Source organism: Syngnathus leptorhynchus, chromosome 21 (assembly GCF_054491065.1).
Source record: "Syngnathus leptorhynchus isolate UIUO chromosome 21, UIUO_Slep, whole genome shotgun sequence".
NCBI lineage: Eukaryota > Metazoa > Chordata > Actinopteri > Syngnathiformes > Syngnathidae > Syngnathus > Syngnathus leptorhynchus.
The window spans coordinates 2,034,909-2,058,785 of NC_141215.1; the positions used below are offsets into that span (position 1 = coordinate 2,034,909).

At 41.8% G+C, this 23,877-nt stretch overlaps 1 protein-coding gene across 3 annotated transcripts; it reads left to right on the forward strand.

The window, feature by feature from the left end:
- Positions 1-124: 124 nt before the first annotated feature.
- Positions 125-23,469, forward strand: tmtc2a (transmembrane O-mannosyltransferase targeting cadherins 2a). 3 transcript variants are annotated; one of them, XR_015063131.1, is made up of 12 exons: positions 125-465; positions 10,639-11,236; positions 16,552-17,380; positions 17,466-17,580; positions 18,233-18,318; positions 18,569-18,753; positions 18,830-18,908; positions 19,479-19,600; positions 20,149-20,230; positions 21,176-21,290; positions 21,365-21,424; positions 22,031-22,067. XR_015063131.1 is itself a non-coding variant. In XM_085902321.1 (12 exons), the coding sequence occupies exons 1-12, from the start codon at positions 383-385 to the stop codon at positions 22,220-22,222; spliced, it is 2,550 nt and encodes an 849-aa protein (XP_085758447.1). In that variant the 5' UTR covers positions 125-382; the 3' UTR covers positions 22,223-23,469. The 3 variants fall into 3 exon arrangements, 2 of the variants coding, with proteins under 2 accessions (XP_085758447.1, XP_085758448.1); XM_085902321.1 differs by having other exon boundaries at positions 21,361-21,424; positions 22,031-23,469; XM_085902322.1 differs by lacking the exons at positions 21,176-21,290; positions 21,365-21,424; positions 22,031-22,067 and adding an exon at positions 20,910-21,169.
- Positions 23,470-23,877: the final 408 nt, after the last annotated feature.

Below are 23,877 nucleotides of genomic sequence, written 5' to 3' on the forward strand. Positions count from 1 at the left end.
TTTGTGTGCGAATGATTGCTTTGGGTGCAGCAGCCAGTGCGCATGCGCAGCCTTCAAAACCACATGCGCCTGGTTCTCGCTCCCTTGCTGCTCTCCGGTGCGCACACGCACATTGCGACCAGAGATGCGCATCACGGCCACACACGCGGATGCCGTCGCTCTCCATCGTCTCCTGACAACGCTCGCGAGCCGCTTGTGAGCGTCATGGCCCGCCGCGACACACTTTCGGTGCGCCGGGAGAAGCACTACGCGGCGTGGGGAGCCGCGCTGCCGAGCGGCTGAACAACAACAGACTTATCCACCCGTCATCCACTTCTCGTCCTCCTTTTGGAAGCTATCCTCTCCCCCTGGCCGCCTGAAAGCTCCGCTTCGGCTTGGAGAGATGATCACGGAGCTGCTATGCACCGCCGTGGCCGTGGGGGTGTACGTGAACACGCTGGACGCGGACTTCTGCTATGATGACAGGTAAGTGGGTCGCACTCCTCCTCCCTTGCCTCCCGGCTGCTATCACCCTGGCTACCCTAGTTAGGTTACCATGGCTACGGCGGTTGTTTTGCATGTGCTCTTGTCAATCAGTACTGGCTTGAATTGGACTTTGGACCTGCATTGATACTTAAGTGAGGTTTTCAAATAGTTACTTGAGTCCGGGCAGTGGTGAGCTCGTTTGTCTCGCATTTCTGAGGCGCCGGGTTCGAATCACCGGCTTCCTCCCACATTCCAAGAAGATCCATGTTAGATTTATTCGAGATTCTACAAGTGTCACACTCATCCAAAGTCACCTTGACAGGGTCTTCAACTCGAGGATAAACCGTAAAGAAAATAGAGTCTTATTGTCCGCTATCATAACTAAGTTGTGTTTTTTTTTAGAAACACAATCCCTGCTACTGCTCGAGTCCTGATGTTGTGGCTACGCTCACATTTGCAATAAATCATCAAGTGATGACATGTAAGCAATGTGTTGGATTATTTATGTGAGAGAAATCAGTGAACAGGTGCTTTCTTTCTGTCTGGCACTTTTTAAATATCAGAAATCCAAGTCCTGGTTTTGAAGAACTTCAACCGAGATGGACTCTATAACTCATTTGTGACCCTGAACGTAATGAGAGTATTGATGTTTTGACATCCAGTGGAGAATAGTGGTTCACAGCGTGATTGACTGGCGACTAAAATCCATCTCAGAACGTCCTCCATTTTCTATTCCAGTCGTGTCCCAGCGCAGTTATCAGACTTTAACGGTGATGCTGCCCAGCGGTCGGCCATCCGTCATGCTTGTGCGTACATGTGACCGTAACACGGCGGGCTCTTGTCAAGGAGCCTTTGGGTGACGGATTACCCCAAGTGCCGACCGGCGCGTCCGGGCCCACACTCCATCCTCGCCATCAAAGTTCAGCGTCCACCTACGCCACACATCAATCAAAGTCTCGGTGGTAATTTACACGGGGGGGGACAAACAAAAGGGGGGCTTTTGCTTCACGACTGTGAGATGAAGGTGGACGAATAGCAATGAGAAGCGTGACCCACCCTGGCTCTTCATCAAACGGCGTCCTCGCTCAGGGTCAAGAGTCGCGTGCTCGGGAAGCCCCCCCCCACCTCCCCCCGGGGAGGTCGGAAGAGTTACGAGCGGTTACCAACAAAAGAGGAGAACCACTAATCACTCTGCGCCGCTTGCCTGAGGAGACTCCTTGACGAATTTCCCTTTTCATCCTCGTTTGTCTTTCACAACGAGCCTCGTTGTGATCTTCCTAAAGCTTATCTGACCTTTCACCCTTCTCTAATCAAATCCTGGCTACTTCATGGAGTTTGGAGACGGCAAATCTAACTCGCAGGGATGTTCTGGTGGCTTTCTGCTTTTGCAATCAGGTCAAGTGTTTTTCCTGGGCACAGCTAATGCTAATACCAATGAAAAAAAAAATGTTGCTTGTCAAACCATTACAGGTTTTATTACGGGAGATGGAAGACAAGTTAAGCCAGAAAATCATAGCGACTGTTCTTTGGGTTTAATATAAATGTTCAGTGATTCACATTTTTGGGAAGACAACGAGTGACTAAGGAGTGTTATTTTCTTGATGGGGGAAATTATTTGAGGAAGGCTTTTATTTATGTTTTTAAAAGTGGATAAGTATTCTTTGACATTTAGTTTTATTACCAAGCTTACAATTGATTGCTTGTGACGGACATTATTTAATTTCTGTAGACAGAAAGGCCCTTTAAAAAAAAAAAAAAGCAAACAGCTGCTGAAGGAGTTTAGTGGAAGGCATTTATTTTATAAAACTAAATTACAAGACCAAATAAGTTGCAGAGCGCCCTTGGAACGCCAACAGACGGACAAAATATTACGACAACTATTACGCATCGAAAAAAAGACAGTCGGCTATTTGAGGGTGGCATTTAGTTTTTATTCCAGCTTTACTGGAATAAATGGAAATGAGGGAAGCATTTATTTGTGAGGAAGCCTTTCATTTTTTATTGTGGAATATGATGAAGCCAATGTTCAGAACCAAATACTTTTCGAGATTTTTTGTCTAGTTAAACGATGCATCGTGATAGAGGGACTCAACTATAGAATTATTTGCGCATGATTCAAATTAAGATGAAGGCGACGGCATGGCGGAGGATCCTTAGTGGCTTTTAGCATAGCGAATGTTTTTTCCGTGTGACCCTGACCCTGTTTTTAATCTTCATCAATAAGTGCATCAGTATGATAATGTCCCTCAAAAATGCCCTTGATCTGGGTTCAAAACCAAACCGCTTTGAGTTGAAACGCTAATGAATTGCCTCGACGTTACGCCACATGAGTCACCCGAGGAAACGCCTTGAAATGAAGAAAATATTTATGAGAGCGTGAAACGACCACATGTAAATGACATTGTTATATGAAAAACATGCTTCCTCTTTCTTTCTGGCATAAAGAATAAAGCAAAAAAAATCCCAAATCCACTAATCAGTCCAAATTCAACATCCCAATTTGAAAATGGTAGCGGGCTATTATGTCATAAACACTCACGCTGCTTAACGACACACAAACAGTAATAACGACGTGATTTGCCCAATGGCGCCACTAGCACGCTATGTAATTGCCGCAATCTGCTGAAAAAAAAAAAAAAAAAGCCAAATTGCATTGCGGCTGTTTAAGTTACACTATGTGCTCGAAGTCTATAAATATTGGTGCAAGATGTAGGCCAAAGAGACATGTGAGCAAATGTTCGGGTGTGTGCGTGCGTGCGGCAATATTATGCAGCTTGAAGGGGGGGTGACAACGTGTTGGCCTGCCAGGAAAAATGTTCCTTGGAAATGAATAACATTGTCTCAAGACATGCAGCTTTTAAAATGTGTCTATGAAAAAGTCACCAAATGATTACGTTTTAAGCAGAAACAGGCAAAATGAATGAAATGAAAAGCCTCCCTTGTTATAAGCGATGTGTCACTGTGATGTCGTGTCGCCAGGGGAAGTTTGAACATATGTTTTGATTCATCTGCAATGCTATTGATGTTTTGTTTTTAGCAGCATGCCCGTTTGGATTCAGAGGCGGATTCGTCCAAAAAAAAAAAAAAAACAATCTTTGTAAACTGAGTTCCTGTTTGTAGCATTAGATTTCCATTTTGTCAAAGCGTGCTTCTAAAAACGACCAACCGGGCGTAATCTAAAACCCCGACACGATCAGGTCGGGTGTGCATATGTGACACTCGCCATTAGCTAGCACTCTCCATCTTTTTGTAATTGATATGGGTCTGCTATCACCTTTCAGCGATTTTCTAATTTATCGTCCGGAGTTAGTATTTTTTTTTTTTTTTTTTTATGCAACCAAAAACAGAACTGAGTGTAACTCAAAATATTTGACATCATAGAATCCAAACTTTTTTAGCCAATCAACCACAACCTTGACCTACAATCTCAAACAAAGCAAAATGAGTGCCAACTATTCACTTTCATTCTGCTGACACCCACGTCACTCACCAAACCTCATACACTCAAAATTACAAATTTTCCACTAGAATTTTAGGATGGTGAACCCAGGTTGGTAAAAAAAAAAAACTGCACCTCACATGTGTATTATTATGCTTAATAATGCTAAAATGTAGCATTTAGCCCATTTTGGCCCAATTAATCGGTAAAAGACTAGATAATAAAACTCTGTTTTTTAAAATATTTAAAAAATTTGCATCCCATGCCTGGCACCACAAGACCCCGAAAAAATCTAACCGAGATCTGTTTTACGTATTACTCATAGATTTTTCCAATTAAGAACAGCCTTTCCCTTCAACTCCCCGACAGCACCACGGTGAAGGTGCAGGCATGCCTCATAAACGTGGAGACTCTTGGCTGCCGACTCCGCTTCATGCACGGTTACTCCAAGTAACTTATAAAATGCATCCGCAGCTTTGCAAAGCCGGGGCGGGGTCGACTCGGCCGTCTGCGCTTGTGTGGGAAATGATTTGGTGCTTCACACCTCATAAAAACCACAGAGAGATGGACGGACCGAGAGACGACGTGAGTGACTGCGGGTCGAAGGGAGATCAGGTGACAGCACCGCCTCTGGCATCACTGTAGCGTGCTATCATAAAATGTTGCGTTATTACCCGCGGAGGATTATAGGCCATGGTTTCGGCCGAGGAATTTGAAGTGGGTGAATTTCTGCATGGATGGTTTCGCAATGGGATGCGGCTCTGCAGGGCACCCGACTGGAGATCAGGTGCGCTGCTTATTTGGTAAACATTGCAGTGGTGGTGGCCCAATTGAGAAGGCAACCGTGATAAATGAGACAAATCTACATTGGATGAAGGCAGCCAGTCTAAAAAAAATAAAATAATCTTGGATGGCGATGATAGGCGAGGCGGTAGGCAAGGTTTATTTGTGCTTTCATGATGGACTGTGACAAAAAAGTAATTTGTTTTTAATGGATTTTTTGCCGCATCCACACCCCATTTTTATCTTTAGCATTTCGTATATTGCTTTGAATCCATTGCACTCACCTGAAGGTCACTGAATTATGTATGTTGAGGGGAAAAAAATGGTTTTGAGATAGGAGCCTTTGTCAATATTTCAGCAGCCACAATGTGAGTTATAGAACGCAATGAGGCATTCAACTTTCCGCTTTGGGTTGTTATCTAGAGATGTCAAAATGAAATGATTAATCGCCGAGTAATCGATTATCAAATTAATCGACAACTATTTCACTTAACGATTAACCGTTTGGAGCCATTTTGTTTTAATGGTTCAAATCCAGCAATTATTCATTATTTTTTGTATTCATTCATTCATTCATTCATTCATTCATTCATTCAACAGATTATGTTTTGTTTTTACTCAAAACAAGATATTTGCAAACGTCCGGAAAACAATAACCGCTTCAGTAACTGAATTTCAAAAAGTACAAAGACATGATGCTCACTTGCTATTTAGTTTTTGGCCCATTTTGTCCATGACATCATGTCTGCGTGTCCTTCTCGGGAGATTCTTTTTGGCGCAGGGCGAAGAGTTTATATAGCTCCCACGAGGTTTGCGGCGACCACACGGCAGCGACAGAAGGTGGCGGAGGACTATGGTGTACTTTTATGACACCATATGTTCTTTGGTAATGAGTTTTGGAGCGTACCGGGGACTCTGTCAATACTTTAGCTTGGAATAGCTAGCTAGGATTTGTTGTGCTTTGGTTAAAGGTCAAATAGGTGGGATTCACACTTTTAGGAGGAAGCAACGGTCAGGCAAATGGCTTCCTTGTACCCACCATGTTGATCACAGTTCCCAGTTTGAAAAGATCTTAGATAATTAACACGAACCCTAACCCTTGCGGTACCCCTTCTTTAGCTCCCGTTTCCCGCTCGCTAATGCTGGAATGTGACAAATGGTCACGGTGAAAGAAAGGATGACCTATAGTGGATTGGATACAGTCCTGCAAGGCCTGTTAGTTTGGCTCGGAAAAAAGCACCAAAAGAAGATCCAGAAACCAACAGACAGGATTTTGTGGTACACGCACTTCCAGATTCTCTAATATCTTGTTTTTCAAATTTAGCATCAGATCGGACCTCATTTCTGGAGAATCCCTGGATTTGAAAAAAAATGACCACAAAATGGTAGACTTCCTGTGTGAATATCGTGTCTGCCAAATTTCATGTTGGTAAATGAAATTAGCACCTCATACCTTGGCCTTAAATACTGTTTGGAACTAGATGGACCATTTAGATGAATCCGGAGAAGAAAATCGATTCCAGACACGTACGTTATCCTTGGTATTTAATTCCTTCATGTTTAATTCAGCGGATTTCTAATACATGTTCGGCACTACATTTTGCTTTGGCGGAGCTAACGACTTTAACACGGGAGTGTTGCTCTGTATTCAATCTCCAGGGTAAGACTAATTAAATGACTGCGAGAAAAAAAAAAAAAAACTGCTGTACCTGGAAGTCATAATTCATATCCGCAGAATGTGCACAGCTGCCGTTCGTGTGTTGTTTGGCCATGTTGCAGAGCAACGCTCGGTCCAAATTTTAATCAAGCGGCACATTTATCACCGTGGAAGTAGGCGAGTGCGTGAGAGAGAGAGACCGACCACCTTAATTAGTCGTGCAAAGTCAGACGCTGTAATTAACCGTGCAGACTCTGAGCGGACTGATTGGCTGATCATTTGATTTTTTTTTCCTAAAAACACGCCGGAGGGTTTTTCCTACCGTCGTTTCTACTGCTGGAATTGAAAGACCAGAAGTTGGTCTGCGTGGGTGCTTTAATAATCCCATAAAATCCCATTTAAGCATTTATAGGAGATTGATTGGTTGATATTTTCTTCAATGGGAAAGTTCCTGATGGAATGAATCAACTTTTTAACTAGTTCCTCAAGAACAATTGTGATTCAAAGACTTTTGGGGAATGTTGCAAATATTAAATCCCAAATCTGTACCTGCACCTGCTTGACCCTGAGGGTGAGCCAAGCGTTGGTTTTGTACGCCATTGATTTCCCGTAGACCTTCCCCGCTTGAGTCTAAACATTCATCACTGACTTTTTTTGACATCATCGCTCAGGAAAAGTTGTGGCGGGACCTTCCACTTCTTAAGCTTTGACTTTTTGCTGACGTGGCTTTTTTGGCTTCAGCGACCGTTTAGCACGGACCATCGATTACTAGCGAGAATGCAATGAGACTTGAATCAATCCACTGAAAGATAAATGAGGGAATGGACCTCAGGATAATTGGGTTCATAATAGATCCAAGCGCACGCTCAACAATGGTCTAATCTAATCAGGAAGGTGGCCCATCGCCACTAACAAAAATGCTAGCTGGGCGTTTTTTGCCCCCGTCTGGTTTTCCATATTCCGATGTGTGGGAAAAGAAATGCGGTGCCATTTCTGTCGCTGGCATTGTTCTGCCAGTGGTGCCGCTTATGTCTGATGTTTGAACGCGCCTGTGACGCTCACTTCCTCAAAACGCAGATATCACGAGTTGATAATAGAAGAGGAAATAGTCTATTTGTACTTTGCTATTTTTCTACCGGGCAACATTAGTCACTATTGCTTATGGATCACTTAATGTTTAGGATGAGTGAGGAACACAATTCACACCCTACGTTTAATCAGATTAGACCCCAGACCGTTGCTGTCACCATTGAATATTTTTAGAAACGATTATTCTTTTGATTATTCCATTGATTCATTGAATAATCGGCAACAATTTTACTATGCATAAAAGTGTATTGTAAAACCATTTTCCACATTTACTGTTGTTTATTTGGTACTATTTAGTGTCATTTAGTCAATTTCAAAGTAATTTTAAAAAGTAAACAACAGTTAAACGATATTACAAAGCAGGGAATAATGTTACCAGATTTTTTGAAACCGATTCAATTACTGGTGTGATTATTATTTTTCAAGGTCTTGTTTTGATTCAAATCAAAAACTGTTTCTTTTCATGAATGGACAATTTTAAGGTAAAAAAAAATCTCAAAATGACCAATTATTAAAATAGTTTTCAATTAATTTGATAATTACTTATCGATTAATTTGGACTAGTTTCTAAAAAAAACTCAATGTTTTAATTTTTTTAGCCAATAATTAACACTAACAATGACCTTTTGTCAAAAAGTGGGAAGACCTCAAAAACCAGAAAACAATCGGGGATTGAAACTCTTGAAATTCAGGTCATTAATTTGAAATTATCACAATTCATTACAGCGTATGAACTTTGGCATACCTCGGGCTCTGCTGCTACCTCGCTCTCTCACACAGAAATTAAGGAGCAAGCTTAAGCCAAATGAGGGAGTGTGTAGTACCTCGCCTACCGTCACGGACGGGATTCTGAAGATAAGATAAGAGACAGGGGAGGGAGGATGATGGATGTAGGTGACGGGAAAAAAATTCATTGAAGGAAATTAAAAGGAATAGGAATAGCTGTCAGGAGAATGCAAACGGACCAGCTATTTAAATGAGCTTTTCTGTGTTTTAATTATTTTGGAGTTCTACATTATGAAACATTGAGGAAGGCAAAATAGTCAAAGAAGTCAGTAACAAAAACTAGCCACACACACCCAGAAAAAAAAAAAAAAGAATCCTGAAAAGCTGTCCTGTACTTTCAGGATTGTGAATAGCCTGCCTGGTCTGCTTGGCCCAAATACGATGGCGGAATACAAAGGAGCCCCCCCCCCCCCCACCTCCCCACCGTAATCTCCCCTCCTTCTTCTGTCACTACGGGAGACCACTCCATGTTCTCAATGAAGTCGTCACGCTCACAAACACAAAAACAGACACCTGGTTGATTATTGTGGCTTTCTTGAAACGTGGTGAATGATGACTGGCGGGCACTGATTTAAATATTTCAATTATTTATGACCACAACTGGAAAACAGGTAAACCCTTCTTTTCCAAATAAGGAACTGTAAAAAAAAAATAATGATGTCATGGCCGCTAAGCGTGAACTCCACGACAACAGACCTCCAAAATAAACATGCTTTCTTTGTCAGAAAACAATGTTGGGAAACGGTGGAAATTTGCTCGACCGTAGCTCACGCGAAGACATCTTTACAGGCTCGTCAGGGAAACAATTCAATTGGGTCGACATTTAAAATAGTCTTTTACTCTCCTGGCAGCTCTTCCGCTCTATTTTTTAAGCTCCAAGTGTTAAAAAGGTACAATCTCCAGACAAAGGAAGTTTTTGGCTGAACCCCCACCGCCCCCCCCAGCCTTTCTATGCTGTGCGGCATGCATGCACAAAGACAGAAAGTGTGCTAATGATCATCAACATGCCCCATGAGGAAGAACAGGGCGGGCACCATGGAAGCCCTCTTTCATTGAAAATTTGTATTCTTAGAGTAGTCTACTTGAAATGCTTTCTTAATTTTGTTTTTATTATATAAAACAGATTTTTGTTTTTATAAATAGATATGTTTTATATAGTAATGTGAACTGATAGTTTCAAGATGGAGGTTAGGATCTGCAAAGTAGGCCCTGGTGGAGGTCTGGTCTCTCTCTTGAGTGGCACTCGAGCGTAGTTAAAATAAAATGTAACACCCCTATTATTGCATTCACTTGGGAAAAAAATTAGTAGTTTGAGAAGGAGTCTTTTTTTAATAAATGTTTTATGGAATTTGTTTTTCTGTTCAGATTTTTTTCTTTAATATTTTTGATTTTTTGGAGAAAAAAAAGACAAATATATTGAAAAAATAAAATATAAACAATATTTAAAAATATAAAACAGAATATTTTTTTAAATAAATACAAAAATAATTGTTAAGAGCTGTTTTGTAATTGTTAGTACTGAAGCATAAAACCCAAATGTATATATATTCCAAAAACAGGGGGGAAAATATTCCCCCCAAATTTACTCCCAAAAAATGTTTTCTCTCCAAGTGAATGCAAGATGCTTCCATCATTTCGAAATGAACAGATTCATTTTGTCCACCCACCTTCTGTTGTCTGAATAATGTAATATTTAGAAAGCCTGAACAGCTTTCTTATCATTCACAAATCTCTATTGAAGGGACTTTCAAAGCATTCTTCCTCTTTTTCCTTCATTTCACCGCCTCCTATTTCCTCTTTGTATGCATGCGCTACTTTCTCAGGAATAACGTCCGCTCAGCTACATCCTTTTTCAATTGTTATTATTGTGAGCTCCATCTAACTGAACAACATTCTTTTTTTTTTTGCTGATGCTTATTCTCTATCTCGCTGCCTGTGTTCCTGCTAATGAGGAGAATAAATGGTGTGGCTCAGGGGGGCTGTACAAGCACCTGTAGAAATATCAGAATACATCAAAGTCAGTGTTTGACTGGAATATTTCATTTTTGCCATGATTGTGGAATGTAAATAGATTATAGTACCTCATCAGCAATATGAAAGAGCGATGTTTAATCAGCCACTAATTAATCTTAGTCTTATTTATTTGAAGCTATAAATTGCTAAATGGTAAAACAAATATACTATGCATATTAATCCAAATCCATTAAAAAAAATCGTTTTATGTTGTAGTATCGGGCAATATAAGACCTGGTGTAAATGCAATTGAGGTGTCTGCCATCTAGTGGCAATTAGAGATATTACAACTTAAAACTATTGTATTCACAATCCGCCACCTGCTGATTAGCTTGTAATTTGTATGTGACGGTGCAACGGTTGTGTGCGAACGAACAACAAATCATATTTGCATCTCCTTTTCCAGCCGAGCCATCAAGACCAATCAGGATCTTCTCCCAGTGACCCCGTGGACCAACATCCTGTATGACGACTTCTGGGGTACCCTGCTCACCCACAGCGGCAGCCACAAGTCCTTCCGTCCACTTTGCACCCTCACCTTCCGCCTCAACTACGCCCTGCACGGCCTGCGGCCTTTTGGCTACCACCTGGTCAACGTAGCACTTCACGGGCTTGTGACGGCCGCCTTCACCGCCTTCAGTCGCCCGTTGTTGGGCGGAGGACTTTGGAGTTTGCTAGCCGGCTTGCTCTTTGCCTCTCACCCGGTGCACACGGAGGCTGTCGCCGGCGTGGTCGGGAGGGCGGACGTCGGCGCGGCTTTGTTTTTCTTGCTGTCTCTTCTCTGCTACGGGAGACACTGCGGGCTACGGGCGGCGCGATGCTGTGGCGCAGGGGGTTCGGTGGTGCGCTGCTGGATGTGGATGGTGGGCAGCTTGTGGTGCGCAGCGGCGAGCATGCTTTGGAAGGAGCAAGGGGTGACGGTGTTGGCGGTGTCGGCCGTCTACGACCTCTTCGTCTTCAATCGACTCACATTCCGCCAGGCGCTCCTGCTCCCGTTTGGAAAGGTAAAAACCGGGGCATCCTGCGTTCTGCCCCTTTGCCAGTTCATGGTTCTTAAAATTGCCTCGTGTCATGCGCCGTTTGCATTTCTTTAGCTAGCGTGATTAGAAACAAAACGTCTGTCCGTGCGAGCCGAACTAAAGTGGCACATGGAAACGAAGAGTTTGCTCATTCATCATGCGCGAAGCAGCAAAACGGTCATTTTCCACTTCCATGCAAAACATAGCAGTCGGCTTCCAATCGAAGCTCAGAGGCCCAAATGTAAGCGTGATTAAGATTAACATCTTAAATGCATGAGTGCATTTCCGGGAAACACATATTCAGTTTTATGCAAGCATCAGATGTGCAGACTAAATACTGCGGCTTTTTTTTCTTCGGAATAACCTTGATACTATGATTACTAGTGTTTGATTGGAGAAAGTGCTTCCTTGCCAGGATGACGACACTTGTAGTGCTAAACAGATGTCAAAAAAATTCTCCTTGGCTTGGTGGGGCAAGGACAAACAAGCTTTTTGAGTGCTTGGGTGGAAGCATCCGAAAATTACTGTCTCTCCATTTACTAGGGCTGCTGCTATCATTTCTTTTTAGATCTATTATTCCATCGATGAATCGAATTCTCGGATAAAAGTTAATTTTTCATAAAAGTGTATTACAAAACGATTTCCCCCATTTACTGTTGTTTATTTGGTATACAAAATTACCATTAAAAAATAAAACACAAGAGGGATTAATGTTGTATTCACCAAACTTTTGAATAATGATTTTATTTTATTAAGCAGATATTTGCAAATGTCTCGTTTGGATTAAACACAAAAGATAGTTTGTCTGTTTTCATGAATGATTACAAAAAATAATGAATAATTACTGTTGAGAAGCTGATGCTAGAAGATTTGAACAATTCCAAGTTAAAAAAAATCGCTCCAATCGATTACTCGATTATTAAAACAGTTGTGGATTAATTTGATTACTTGTCTATTAATCAAGGAATTTTGAGAGCTTCAGGAACGACCAGACATTCAAGTCAAATCTGTTCTGATTGATAACCTTCACCTTTCATTCAATATCTTACAAAGTGGAAACAAATTTAATAGCATTTGTTTTCTAAAGCGGATTAAAAATTGAGGTGAAAGCTCACGAGAAGCTAAGCCACAGCAGGGTGGAATTGTTGCATTGCACCAACGAGGAAAACAGTGGAATACTTTGGCAAATAAAACCTGGAAGCCTTCCACTTTTTCCTCTATTGTTCCCATCGCTTGCTTCCAGGGCGCTCTGGAAGATTTCATCACTCTCAGTGATTGTTAGAGGGAGTCGTCACAAATCATTCGGTGCGGGCACGTCATCGACTGGCAGGGAGGCAGGAGGGCGTGTGTGTGTGTGTGCGTGTGTGTGTTCCTGGTGCCAACTGCTGCCCCTCCTGCCACCACATCTGGCTCATTTATCACTCCGCTGGTACCCTCCAGTACGGGCCCAGTGGCGGTTATCTTGGCAGGGAAGCTTGTGACTCGACGGGCTCGGCCACGGGGGCAATTGTTTCTTCGATAATGAGCCAGACGTCTCAAAAAGAGACGCATGGGAACACAAAGAGATGAAGGATGTAGGAGAGGGAAACTATGCTCTCATTTCCCTCGCTTTATCTGTTCCTGGTCTTGGGAATGGACCACTTTTGTTTTACTTGAAGGAGACTAAAACAGTAGCGGTGTCTTTTTCGTAACATCGATTGTAAAGATCTCTAGACAAGGAAATGCAAATCCGTCGACAGATGTGCTCCGGCCGGCGTTCCATCCCTCATTCCATTTACTCCCTAATCAGACTGAGATGAGATTTCAAATGGGGAATGGTCGAACGGGCAGAGAGTGGGAGATGGAGACAAAGGAGGGTGTGGTTTTAGCACCGCAGTCTATAAAGCTGAAAAAAAAAAGAAAAATCTAAATTTGATTCCTGTGTAATATTTCGTTACGTATCTCGAAAGGACAACAGCTGACTGTATGTTTGTTGTTTGTCAACCAAAGAAATGAAGACATTGATATTTTGAATTAGAGCTGTCAAAGATAATCAATTAATCGTAATCAACTGGTAATCGTTTACAGACTGGTTCGAATCGTCTAATGTCAGCTTCTCAATGGCAATTATTCCTTCTGTTTTGTAATAGGAAACAATAAAAACAAAGATGATCCTTTGTGTTTAATGAAATCAAGACATTTGCAAACATCTGAAAACAATAATCGTACCAGTATCTCAATCAGTTTAAAAAAAAATTGCGAGTGCAACGTTTTGTGCGATAGTTAATTTATTATTATTATTATTTTTTTACTAAACAATACCAAATAAACAACAGCAAATGGGTAAATGGTTTTGTAATACATTTTCACGCAAAATAAAATTCGACACGATTATTCGGTTAATCGGTGGAATAATCGATAGAATAAGCAATTCTAAAAATAGTGACAGTCCTAACTCCCAAACCTTGTGCTTCTTAACTTTAGCTCCTGTTTTAACATTTGAAAAAAAATATATATCCTTGAACTGCCTCATAAAAACGATCCATGTGAGTTTAATCAGATGCACAGCAACACTCTTGAAATCCTCAACTAGCGCCACTGATCAGCTGTCCTTGTCGACACTCACTCGAGACTTCAACATTTGGATTACTTCGTCGATATTTTGGCGCAAGAAAGAATTCTTGATTTTTATGGCACGCGGTTCCAATGCCACACATGATCGCTCAGTCAGTTGGGAGGAGTCACCAGCACTTTTTAAATTGGACGCGACTTTAATCCAAAAAGTCTGTCGGATTTTTTTTTTTTGCTCTCGGCATGAAGTCAACCGCGTTTAATACTCTCAGCACGCGAATTCATAGGACGAAAAAGGCAATGGGGGACAATTAGGGAAAGGTTAACGAAAGAGTTAAAAAAAATTGACGGATTTGAGTTTTGACGCCAATGAACTCCATTGATAACATGACATCTTTGAGGCCAACACGGGATATAAGAAACAGCTCTCGGCTCTTAAAATGTTCCAAATAAAACCCAAAGTGAATCAAGATAATTCCAAACATTTGTTTCCTAGTCTGACGTAAAGGATGATCATTATCTGCATCATTTATTGTGGTTAACCACCTCCTGGGACCACTCGAAGCCAAATTGTGAGTTTATTTTAGTAGCAGTCGATTTTAACAGCCGTGGTGTTTTGTGGCACTATGGCGTCATTGATGCCCCTAATTAATTGTCAATGTGGTTTGAAATGAAATGTGATGAACCCCCTCCCCCCCCCCAAAAAAAAATCAGCACCTTCGAGGACATTAAGAACTGAACTGAGCCTTGTAATCCACATTTTGGGTGGATCAAGGGCATTTTTGTTTTGTAATAATGGCGCAGAGTAGTCAAAATTAATCGATTAATCGACAAAGACATCGATGATCAAATTAATCCCCTCATTATTTTAATGATCAAGTAATTATTTAGGGATATTTTTTAACTAAGGACTGTCAAACTTCTGATTTTAAGCTTTCCAAAGTTATAATTCTGATTTCTCTTGTCTTGCATTCAAATAAACCGATTTATCTTTTGTTTGCTCCAAATAAGACATTTGCAAAAACATTGACTTTCTCTGTGTAGATGGTTTTTTTAATCCAAAATGGATGGATAGCCTAAATAATACCAAATAATTAATAAATATTTAAGAAATGAACACTAATTAGGGAAACTGTTTTTATTAACAGACTTTAATGCAAATTGGTTTTATTTGATTAAATTAATTAATCGATGGAATAATCGATTCTAAACATATTCAATGGTGACAGCCTTTGCATAGCGTACCTAATATTTTGGAAAAACACCTGACGCAGGTGTTGTTTTTCAAGCCTGGGGTATGTTTTATGGATTCTTATTATTATTATGCTCAGTTTTGCTATTTTGAACCACCAAGAATTCTAAAAGCCATTAATTAGAAGAAATTACCAATACCAAAGAATATTTTGGAAGGAAATGAATAACTCGTCAGTATTTTGCAGAGAAACACACTGCATGAATAAAAATCTTGCACCTGCGGCCTGCTCGTTTGATTCACTGGAAGCACTTAAAAAACTGATTAGCGTGAAGATTCACGGTCACGCTTAAAAGCGGGTCATGCATCGAGGTGGCAATTAAGGACCAATTTTGGGGGGGGGGGGGGACTCGCAAAAGCAGTTAAGGCGAAAATAAAGCTCATTTGCTTCCATGCCGCCAACACTGGAAGGACTTTCATGTCCCCCGTTCATGTAGCACCTGTCAAAGTACTCGAAAACCTCCATCGACGGGCTCTTTTAAGAGCAATGCGAGTGTCCCGAGGGATCTGTGGGGGGGGGGGTTGCCTGCCCCTGTTGACCCTCTCATGTTTTTTCCACTTCTCATCTGGTGAAACGAACAGCCGAGCTGGTGCCTGCAGATCCGTGCTAAACCTCTTACGATAATCCTAATGTACGGTTTTGTTACGGACAAGAAGTTTTCTATCATGGTCGCCTTTCAAAAAGAACACACAAGGAGATGTTTAGACCATTTATGACATCGTTGAGGGCGTTCCCTTTTCATCATGGAAATTGTTGATGAGACACAGACCACCGCTGCGAATGTTCTGCCCCGCACATTAGAATGCTTTACGGTACGTTTGCGTGAACTCGTACGCTCATGAGATGGGTTCAAATGTAGTTCATGCCAAAGACGAACTGGGAGATAACAAATGGGCTCACAAAAGAGGCAGTGAACGGCGTTTCGGTGATCATCGCTCACGTTACGTCGCATTAAATCCGTGAGGGGGAACTCTGCTTGACCTTCACCTCTAAAACATCTAACATGAGCATAGACAGCAGCAATCAAAAGATCAAGGTTTAAAAATGTTGCGTGACAGTCGACCTCATGGCTACAGAATTAAGGCTCTTATGAGATGTAAACAGTATCTGCATAGCAACACAATGAGATTTAAGCTGATTAGCAGTCACACTCAAGGCAACCCTGACAGCCAACCGGGAAAGCCCGTTTAAATCAAGACTACCAACATTGAAACAATAATCGACATTGAGGATTTAGTATGAACATGTCAAAATTAATTTGGAGGAAATAATTACTATTATCATGACAAAGAGAAGATCTGGGATATATTTTGGAGGGGGTTGAAACTTTTTAGTTGAACTCCAAGACTCGAATATTTTTAGAAACGATTATTCCACCGATTAATCGGATAAAACTGGATTTTGCATGGAAGCATATTACGAAATAATTTCCCCCATTTACTGATGTCAAAATTGATTTTGACAGCTCTACTTAAGTGTTATTGTGTTTCGTTTCAGAAGAAGAACCTGAAACTTTTGCCGAGTCTCGCTGTTCTGGCTACCTGGGGCATCATTCTGCTGTCAGGCCGCATCTACTGGATGGGTAACAAGCCTCCCAACTTTTCAAACTCGGACAACCCGACGGCCGACTCGCCGCATCTTCTCACCCGAACGCTGACCTTCCTCCACCTGCCCGCCGCCAATGCCTGGTTGCTTCTTTGCCCCGACAAACTGAGTTTCGACTGGTCCATGGACGCGGTGCCCTTAGTGAAGTCCTTAACCGACTGGCGAAATCTTCACACGTTTGCCTTTTATGGAGGAGTCATTCTCCTGACTTGGTTTGGGTTTCACGGCCCCACCTCGAAAGGAAAAGACGCAGAGGGCAATGTAACAAATGGAAAATCGGTCACCAATGGGAATGGTTACCATGCCCCTGACACGAACCACAACACAGACTCGGGGCCACCAACAATCACCGTGAACGGTTCGGCCGGACTTCACGACGACCCTCCTTGGATGTCCCTGCCCCCCACCGAAAACCTTGCGATACTCTCATTGGCCTTACTAGCACTACCTTTCATCCCTGCGTCCAATCTCTTCTTTTATGTCGGTTTTGTCATTGCTGAGAGGGTACTCTATATTCCCAGCATAGGCTTCTGCTTACTAGTAGCCACTGGTGCAAGAAGCTTGTACGTCAGACTGAGAAGAAGAAGCTACAGGGCCTTGCTGTTGAGTCTGTGTTTAGTGCTGGTGCTGCTAAATGGATTTAGAACAATTCAAAGGAATAGGGACTGGAGCAACGAGGAGAATCTGTACAAGTCAGGAATTAGTGTGAACCCTGCAAAAGGTAAGATGGGTGATTCTTACTATCCTCTATTCGTTCTTTTATGACTTTATCCCAGCCTGACAGTGTGTGTCAATGTCTCCTGCAGCCTGGGGCAATTTAGGAAATGTTCTGAAGAGCCAGGGCAAGATGGCTGAGGCGGAGAAAGCATACAGAAATGCTTTGCACAACAGGGGGAACATGGCTGACATGCTGTATAACCTGTGAGTGTTTAAGACATCGACCGATCTCCCACTCCTGACACCCTTGATGGGAGTTGCGCTAATCCGATCTGTCACATATCGGGGGAGGCAGAAAGCGAAGCGAAAGCAAAGGAGTTACAGACGGGAAGCAAAATGAGACAAAGTAACTCCCACACCAACGAAAGCAAAGTTGCCATATTACTTCCAAAAGATGGAAAAATATTGAATACTTTTAGAATCAATTATTCTATCGATTATTCCATCAATTAATCGAATAATCATATAAAATTTGCATCAAAGTGTATTAGAAAATCATTTTGTAAGTTTGTTATGTAGTGTTTAGTGATTAAAAACAACTAAATAACCGTTAAACAATATCACACAAAGGAAATGAATGTTGCACTTGGTTATTGTTTTCCAAAGTAAAAGCCAATGTTTACAAATATCTTGTTTTAGTTAAATATAACCTGTTTGTTTCCATGAATGACTCCAAAAAAGTATATGAATAATTACTGTTGAGAGGCTAACGTTTGAGGATTTTGACAATTCTAAGGTAAAAAATGACGATAACTCGATTATTAAATTATAATTCGATTCCTTGATTCATTTTGACAAGTCTAAACTGTTCTGTGTCTCAAAGATGCATGTATTTTCCCTTCTTGATGTCGTCCAGGGGTTTGCTGCTGCAGGAAAACGAGAGATTTACAGAAGCGCTTCATTACTACAAACTGGCTATTGGGAGTCGGCCAACGCTAGCGTGTAAGGAAAACCTTGTGTCGATAGAAAATAACGACGGTGATTTTTCGTTCATTGTGACATTCTCCAGTCTTATGAGTAATTAAACCCAGACCCAAAAGGTCACACTTCATTTCAGAGGCGTGCCACATTTCGGAAATCAAGCCGTTTCAGCTTAATCCATAAAATCCATAAAGAGCTAATTAAAAAGGATGAATCAGCCGTTGAATGAAAACATATAACAGGTTGGTCCTTTGTCATTTCTATGCTGCAGCCGCCTACCTGAACACAGGAATCATCCTGATGAACCAGGGCAGCCTGGACGAGGCCAAACGGACTTTTGTGACGTGCGCTAACATTCCAGACGAGAATCTGAAGGATCCCCACACCCACAAGAGCTCAGTCACCAGTTGCCTGTATAACCTGGGAAAACTTCTGCACGAGCAAGGCCAACAGGAGGTAACAGCGCTTGTAAAATGCTTCATCTGTTCCATTTCCAAGGTGGATTTGATGTTTTTTTTTCTGCATTCTACAGGAGGCCCTTTCCATTTACAAGCAGGCAGTGCAGAGGATGCCCAGACACTTTGCACCACACAGCCTTTTTAACATGATGGGTATGGCAATTTTTATTTTGTATCACACTGACAAAACTAAGGGATCATAAATCTGGTGACACCTTTTTTATAAAATAGCCCCATGATGGCATTCAAACAAAGTCAAGCGGTGCTGACTTTGGCCGGAGATGTGTTGTTGAAACTTCTTGTTAAGATGATCCACATGAGAAGAGGCTTTAAAGTGAATTCAACAAATGTTGAAATGTTGCCAAAGAAAACAGCAGAGCGCTGTAGCTTCTCAATGTGCATTTCTACTGAAGAGGATTGAAGATAATCCAGGGAATAAATCACATCCAACGCCTTGTTATTGTAACACTAATGACATTAATGGAAGCTTAGAGTTGAGATGGTCCGCTTGAGCTCAGGTGGGGGGGGAGGCGTGTGCTGATGTCATGTTGATGTCATGTCATTGGAAAAGCCAACTGCATTCATCTTCCTGATTCTTTCCCAGCATTCAAACACACTGTACATAATCTATCCTTGACTAATTTGTTAGTTATTTTTTTTCCACAGGCAACACCCGGAACTTTTTTTTTTAATTAAACCCTGACCTTTGTTTCCTGTTACCAGGAGAGGCCTACATGAGGCTGAATAAACTGGAGGAGGCAGGTCACTGGTACAAGGAGTCCCTCAGGGTCAAGCCGGACCATATACCGGCTCATCTTACTTATGGAAAATTGCTGTCCATCATAGTATGTACACACACAGGTTTTGTAAATGAAACTGGAAGAACTGGGTCACTCGCACCAATGCCTCAAATTTTCCTTGCGATGTAGCAGCTGCAAAAAAACAAAACAAAAAATCTGTCCTTCCACCCACAGGCAAAAAAAAAAAGTCCGACACTGATGTGACAACAGATGTGTTCACAGCTGAGTCCAGTTTGACTTGTGGGAGTTGCCCTCTATAAACCCCTGAGGGATATTTGACCTCTTTCCTTCCTTGAGTGAAGACATAGGGCCAAGAAATTAGCAGACTTTCTCAGCTGAGACGCAACAGCTAAAATATTAGAGCTGCAGTGTTAATGGATCGGCCTCCTTTGGGCTCTGGAACCGAGATCTGCCAGACCCTGGACAATGAACCAGTGGACAGACTTTTGACACAATGACTAGGCTTCCTTTTTAGATAACCCCATCAGATACCATTTTTGTTTTTTGTCCTAAAGAAGTCAGTTACAGGTCAAAATGAAGTCTTGACGTGAAAACTTGCTCATCAACTCACGTGTTCCTCTATTTTCTTAAAGGGCCGAAATACAGAAGCAGAAAAGTACTACCTTAGAGCCATTGAGCTGGACCCCATGAAAGGAAACTGCTACATGCACTATGGTAAGACTCAAAAACTCCTCCAGAACTTTAAAGTGCTGCTTGCATTGTTCTAGTCCGGGTTTTGCATTCATGGCTTTGAGTTTTTGGTCGATTACACGAGGATCTTTGGACGCTTTCATCTGCCATTTAAGCGTTGCGGCGTCAACTTTGTATCCAGACCGCAACCAGCTGAAGTTCTAAACCAGGGTGGACTTCATGTCGCGGCTTTTGTAACCTGATAACACTTGTAATTGCGGGAACTCGAGAAATAACAGTAGGATATAGAAATTCGGGAGGGGGTTAAGGGAAATTGTTTCTCGGGGGTTGGGGGAGGAAGTGATCCGTAGTTAGGATTGGTTGCTTGTGGACTTGGGGTTTGGTGTTCGTTCCATTGACAAAGTCAAACTTAGTGAGGACTTATTCCGAGTAATTCGAAGCCGTTGTTTCCAGGAAGTAGAGCGGCCATTGTGTCCCACCGTATCGTTCTTCTTTCCTCTCCCTCGGCTTGCTTTGGCACCTGGTAAGGTGGAGCACTGCTGTCTTTGGACGGCGCCGCTTCCCCTTCGCGTTATCTTGCAGACTCTTGTAATACGTGATATTTATTTGGCGCCTTATCTCACATCTGGCTCCTTGAGTGTGTCCGGGGGTTCACGGGGTGAGCTCTGAACGTGCGCCTGATATCTGTCGGCCATTTTAATAGGAAGATGCTCTGGACAAGCAAGTGCTTCCTGCCATTGTTTGCAGAACAGACGGAACGTGCCTAAAGGAGCATCCAACCCATAACATTTCATCATCTAGAGACTCTGGGACAGGAAGTTGTGACTGCCAGGCCAGGTGGCCGGTCATGAAAAAAATCACAAAATATCTCTGCCGTCTTCCTGTGACGATCGTCTTTTGTCACCAGCTTCATTCATCTTCCATTGTTGTCGTGTTTGCAATGATTGAATCTTCTCAATCTCCGCGTAGGTCAGTTCCTGCTGGAGCAGTCGCGACTCGTCGAGGCAGCTAAGATGGCGGAAAGGGCGGCTGAGTTGGAAGGCACGGAGTTCGACGTGGTTTTCAGCGCAGCTCACATGCTCAGGTTAGCTTTGGAAAAACAATCCAGTTGAAGCTGTTCTTAATGACGGGTTGACGCTTTGCCATCTTTTCAGGCAGGCCGGTCTAAATGAGGCGGCGGAGAAGCAGTACCAACGTGCAGCCGGTCTCCGACCAGACGTAAGTAACTCGGTTTACAACACCAGAAAATGTGGCCTTATTCCATCACATCACAGTGCAGCATGAATCAATCACTTCAAAAGAAAAAAAGTATTTTGTCTAGGAGAGGTAATTTCAAGATTGCATTGCAGCTTCCACGTCGTTTTTAATTTTTAGACATGAATTACTAGGAATCCCTCCACTTGTATGATACTGCATATTGTTAGCCTAATAGCATAATTACCTAAAACGTCAACGCTACCGCAGAGTCAAACGTAAAAGTAGTTCTTTTAGGTTAACGCAAAATAGCGGCTGGATCAAATATGACATCATGGTGAAGACAGTCTGACATGAAACAAAAAGCAGAGCAGCATTCCCAAGGTTGGCGCCGTCCGTGACAGCTTGATACATAAAAGTAAAAAGACTGGAGCTGTCTTCTTCTGCGGCTTTGATGGTGGACACATAAAACCGTTCTCACACATCCAGTCAAGGTCGCCACTGGTGCTGTCGCACGTGTAAGTCGACACCAGTGGTTTTGAAAAAGCCGTCTGCGAGCCATAGTACCACCCGACTGTGACTCAAATTACTGTCCTGCTAAATCACTCCATGACTGTTTGCTTCCTCCAGTACCCGGCGGCACTCATGAACCTGGGCGCCATCCTTCACCTGAACGGAAAGCTGACCGAGGCCGAGGCTAACTACCTACGGGCGCTACGCCTCAAGCCCGACGACGCCATCACACGCTCCAACCTGCGCAAGCTTTGGAACATCATGGAGCGGCAGGGGCTCGTTATTAGGACGGAGCAACTTTGGATTTAAGGCTGATTTACGCGGTGCTGAAATGAACTTTGAGGTGACTTTTTTTATTCATTTGGAGAAAACACGATTCTTCAACTGAACTGAAAGATACGGAGGCCGTCATCTCTGAAGATTTGTGTAAAAAAAAAAAAAAAAAAAAAACTCCAACATGTGGTGCCAAAGCTTGTACGCCTTTTGTGGTTGGCAAATACGCCGGCCAAAAAACTCTTTTCACATGTTGTTTCTTGTGTGGTCATTTGTTAATTTATTAATATTGTTTTGTTGTGAAAGCCAATGAAATCATTGGTTGCTTCCATTGTGTCGCACTGCTATGATGTCGCAAGAACGCTCCCCCCCCCAACAAGAGCTGGACGATAGTAAATTTACTAAGAACTATTAGGGCCACAGTGAAAAGGAAAAATTAACTAGTGATGTTATGAGAATAAAGTTACATTTATTAGGGACAAAAAAAATCATAATCTTGCAAAAATAGTCAGATTTACTAAATATATATGTATTTTCTAGAAATTAAAACACCTTTTTTTTATCCTAATATTCTGACTTTCCTAAAAAAATTACATTATTAAAAAAATATATACATTAATTTTATAATCCCTTTTCATCAGAAAAAAAACTTTTTATCCAAAAAATAAGGCTTTATTCACATCATATTACTACTTTTTCCCTCAAAATAAATATGTCATATGAACCATAATGTCACTAATACTTTTTCAATTAAAAGAATCTGAAAAAGTATGTTAGTTAATATAATTTTTAACTTGAAATTATTTATTCTTGCTGTTTTAAAAATAATTACTTTATTCTCACTGGGTTTTTTTCTATTCGGTGTGGCCTTAATTTTCTTTTTTAATATACATTTAGTCCTTTTTAAATATTGAAATGGCCTCATCCACTACCTTTTTTTTTATTTTTTAAATGCAGAATTCACAGCTGCCAAAATATCACCAACCAAACATTACATTAGATGTGTTTCATGGTCGTGTAGTTTCAATTAGAGAATGTCTTTTGTGTTTTGTCCAGAATAAAAATGTTTGCCAATTAATTCCTGTGATGATGATGACTTTAAGCGGCTTTAAGTAGCTTCAACCAGCTGTCACCAAAACCCACAAATAAGAACTTCAAGGTTCTACTCACATGTGGCTTGCATTCCCAGCAGCAGCACCGGCAGCACCTGCCTGTTTTATTGTCCCACGCGAAACACACAACAAGGAAGGAGGCAAAGCAGATGAAAGATTTCCTCCCTGTTCCTCTCCATCACTCTGTGGACTAGCAAAAGAACATATGGTCAGGACCATTGATCTTTCTGTAAAGCACTTTTAAGGCTGATAAATCTTTATTTGTGGCTGTTGAGCGACAACGTGGATGTCACAGGAGGTGACACATCTCGTCGTATTAATTTAATCTTTGATGAAAATCTCAGGCATTAGGATGAGCAAGAAATGATCAACAGTCTGCCTGCGTGTGTGAATGTGTTTGTGCGTGTGTGTGATTATTTATAGTACAACAAAATCGACAAGAATTGATTGGCTTTTTGTTATTCCTGAAGCAACAGTGACCTCTGTTGGACAAACGTAAAACAATTGAGTCACGGGTAAAAAAAAATAAAAAATAACTACCGTAATTTTTGGACTATAAATCGCGGTTTTTGTCATAGT

Coding starts and splice junctions, on each gene's coding strand:
- tmtc2a (XM_085902321.1), top strand. CDS start 383: ATGATCACGGAGCTGCTATGCACCGCCGTGGCCGTGGGGGTGTACGTG. Junction 466..10,638: donor GACTTCTGCTATGATGACAG/GTAAGTGGGTCG, acceptor CTCCTTTTCCAG/CCGAGCCATCAAGACCAATC. Junction 18,909..19,478: donor CAGCCTTTTTAACATGATGG/GTATGGCAATTT, acceptor TCCTGTTACCAG/GAGAGGCCTACATGAGGCTG.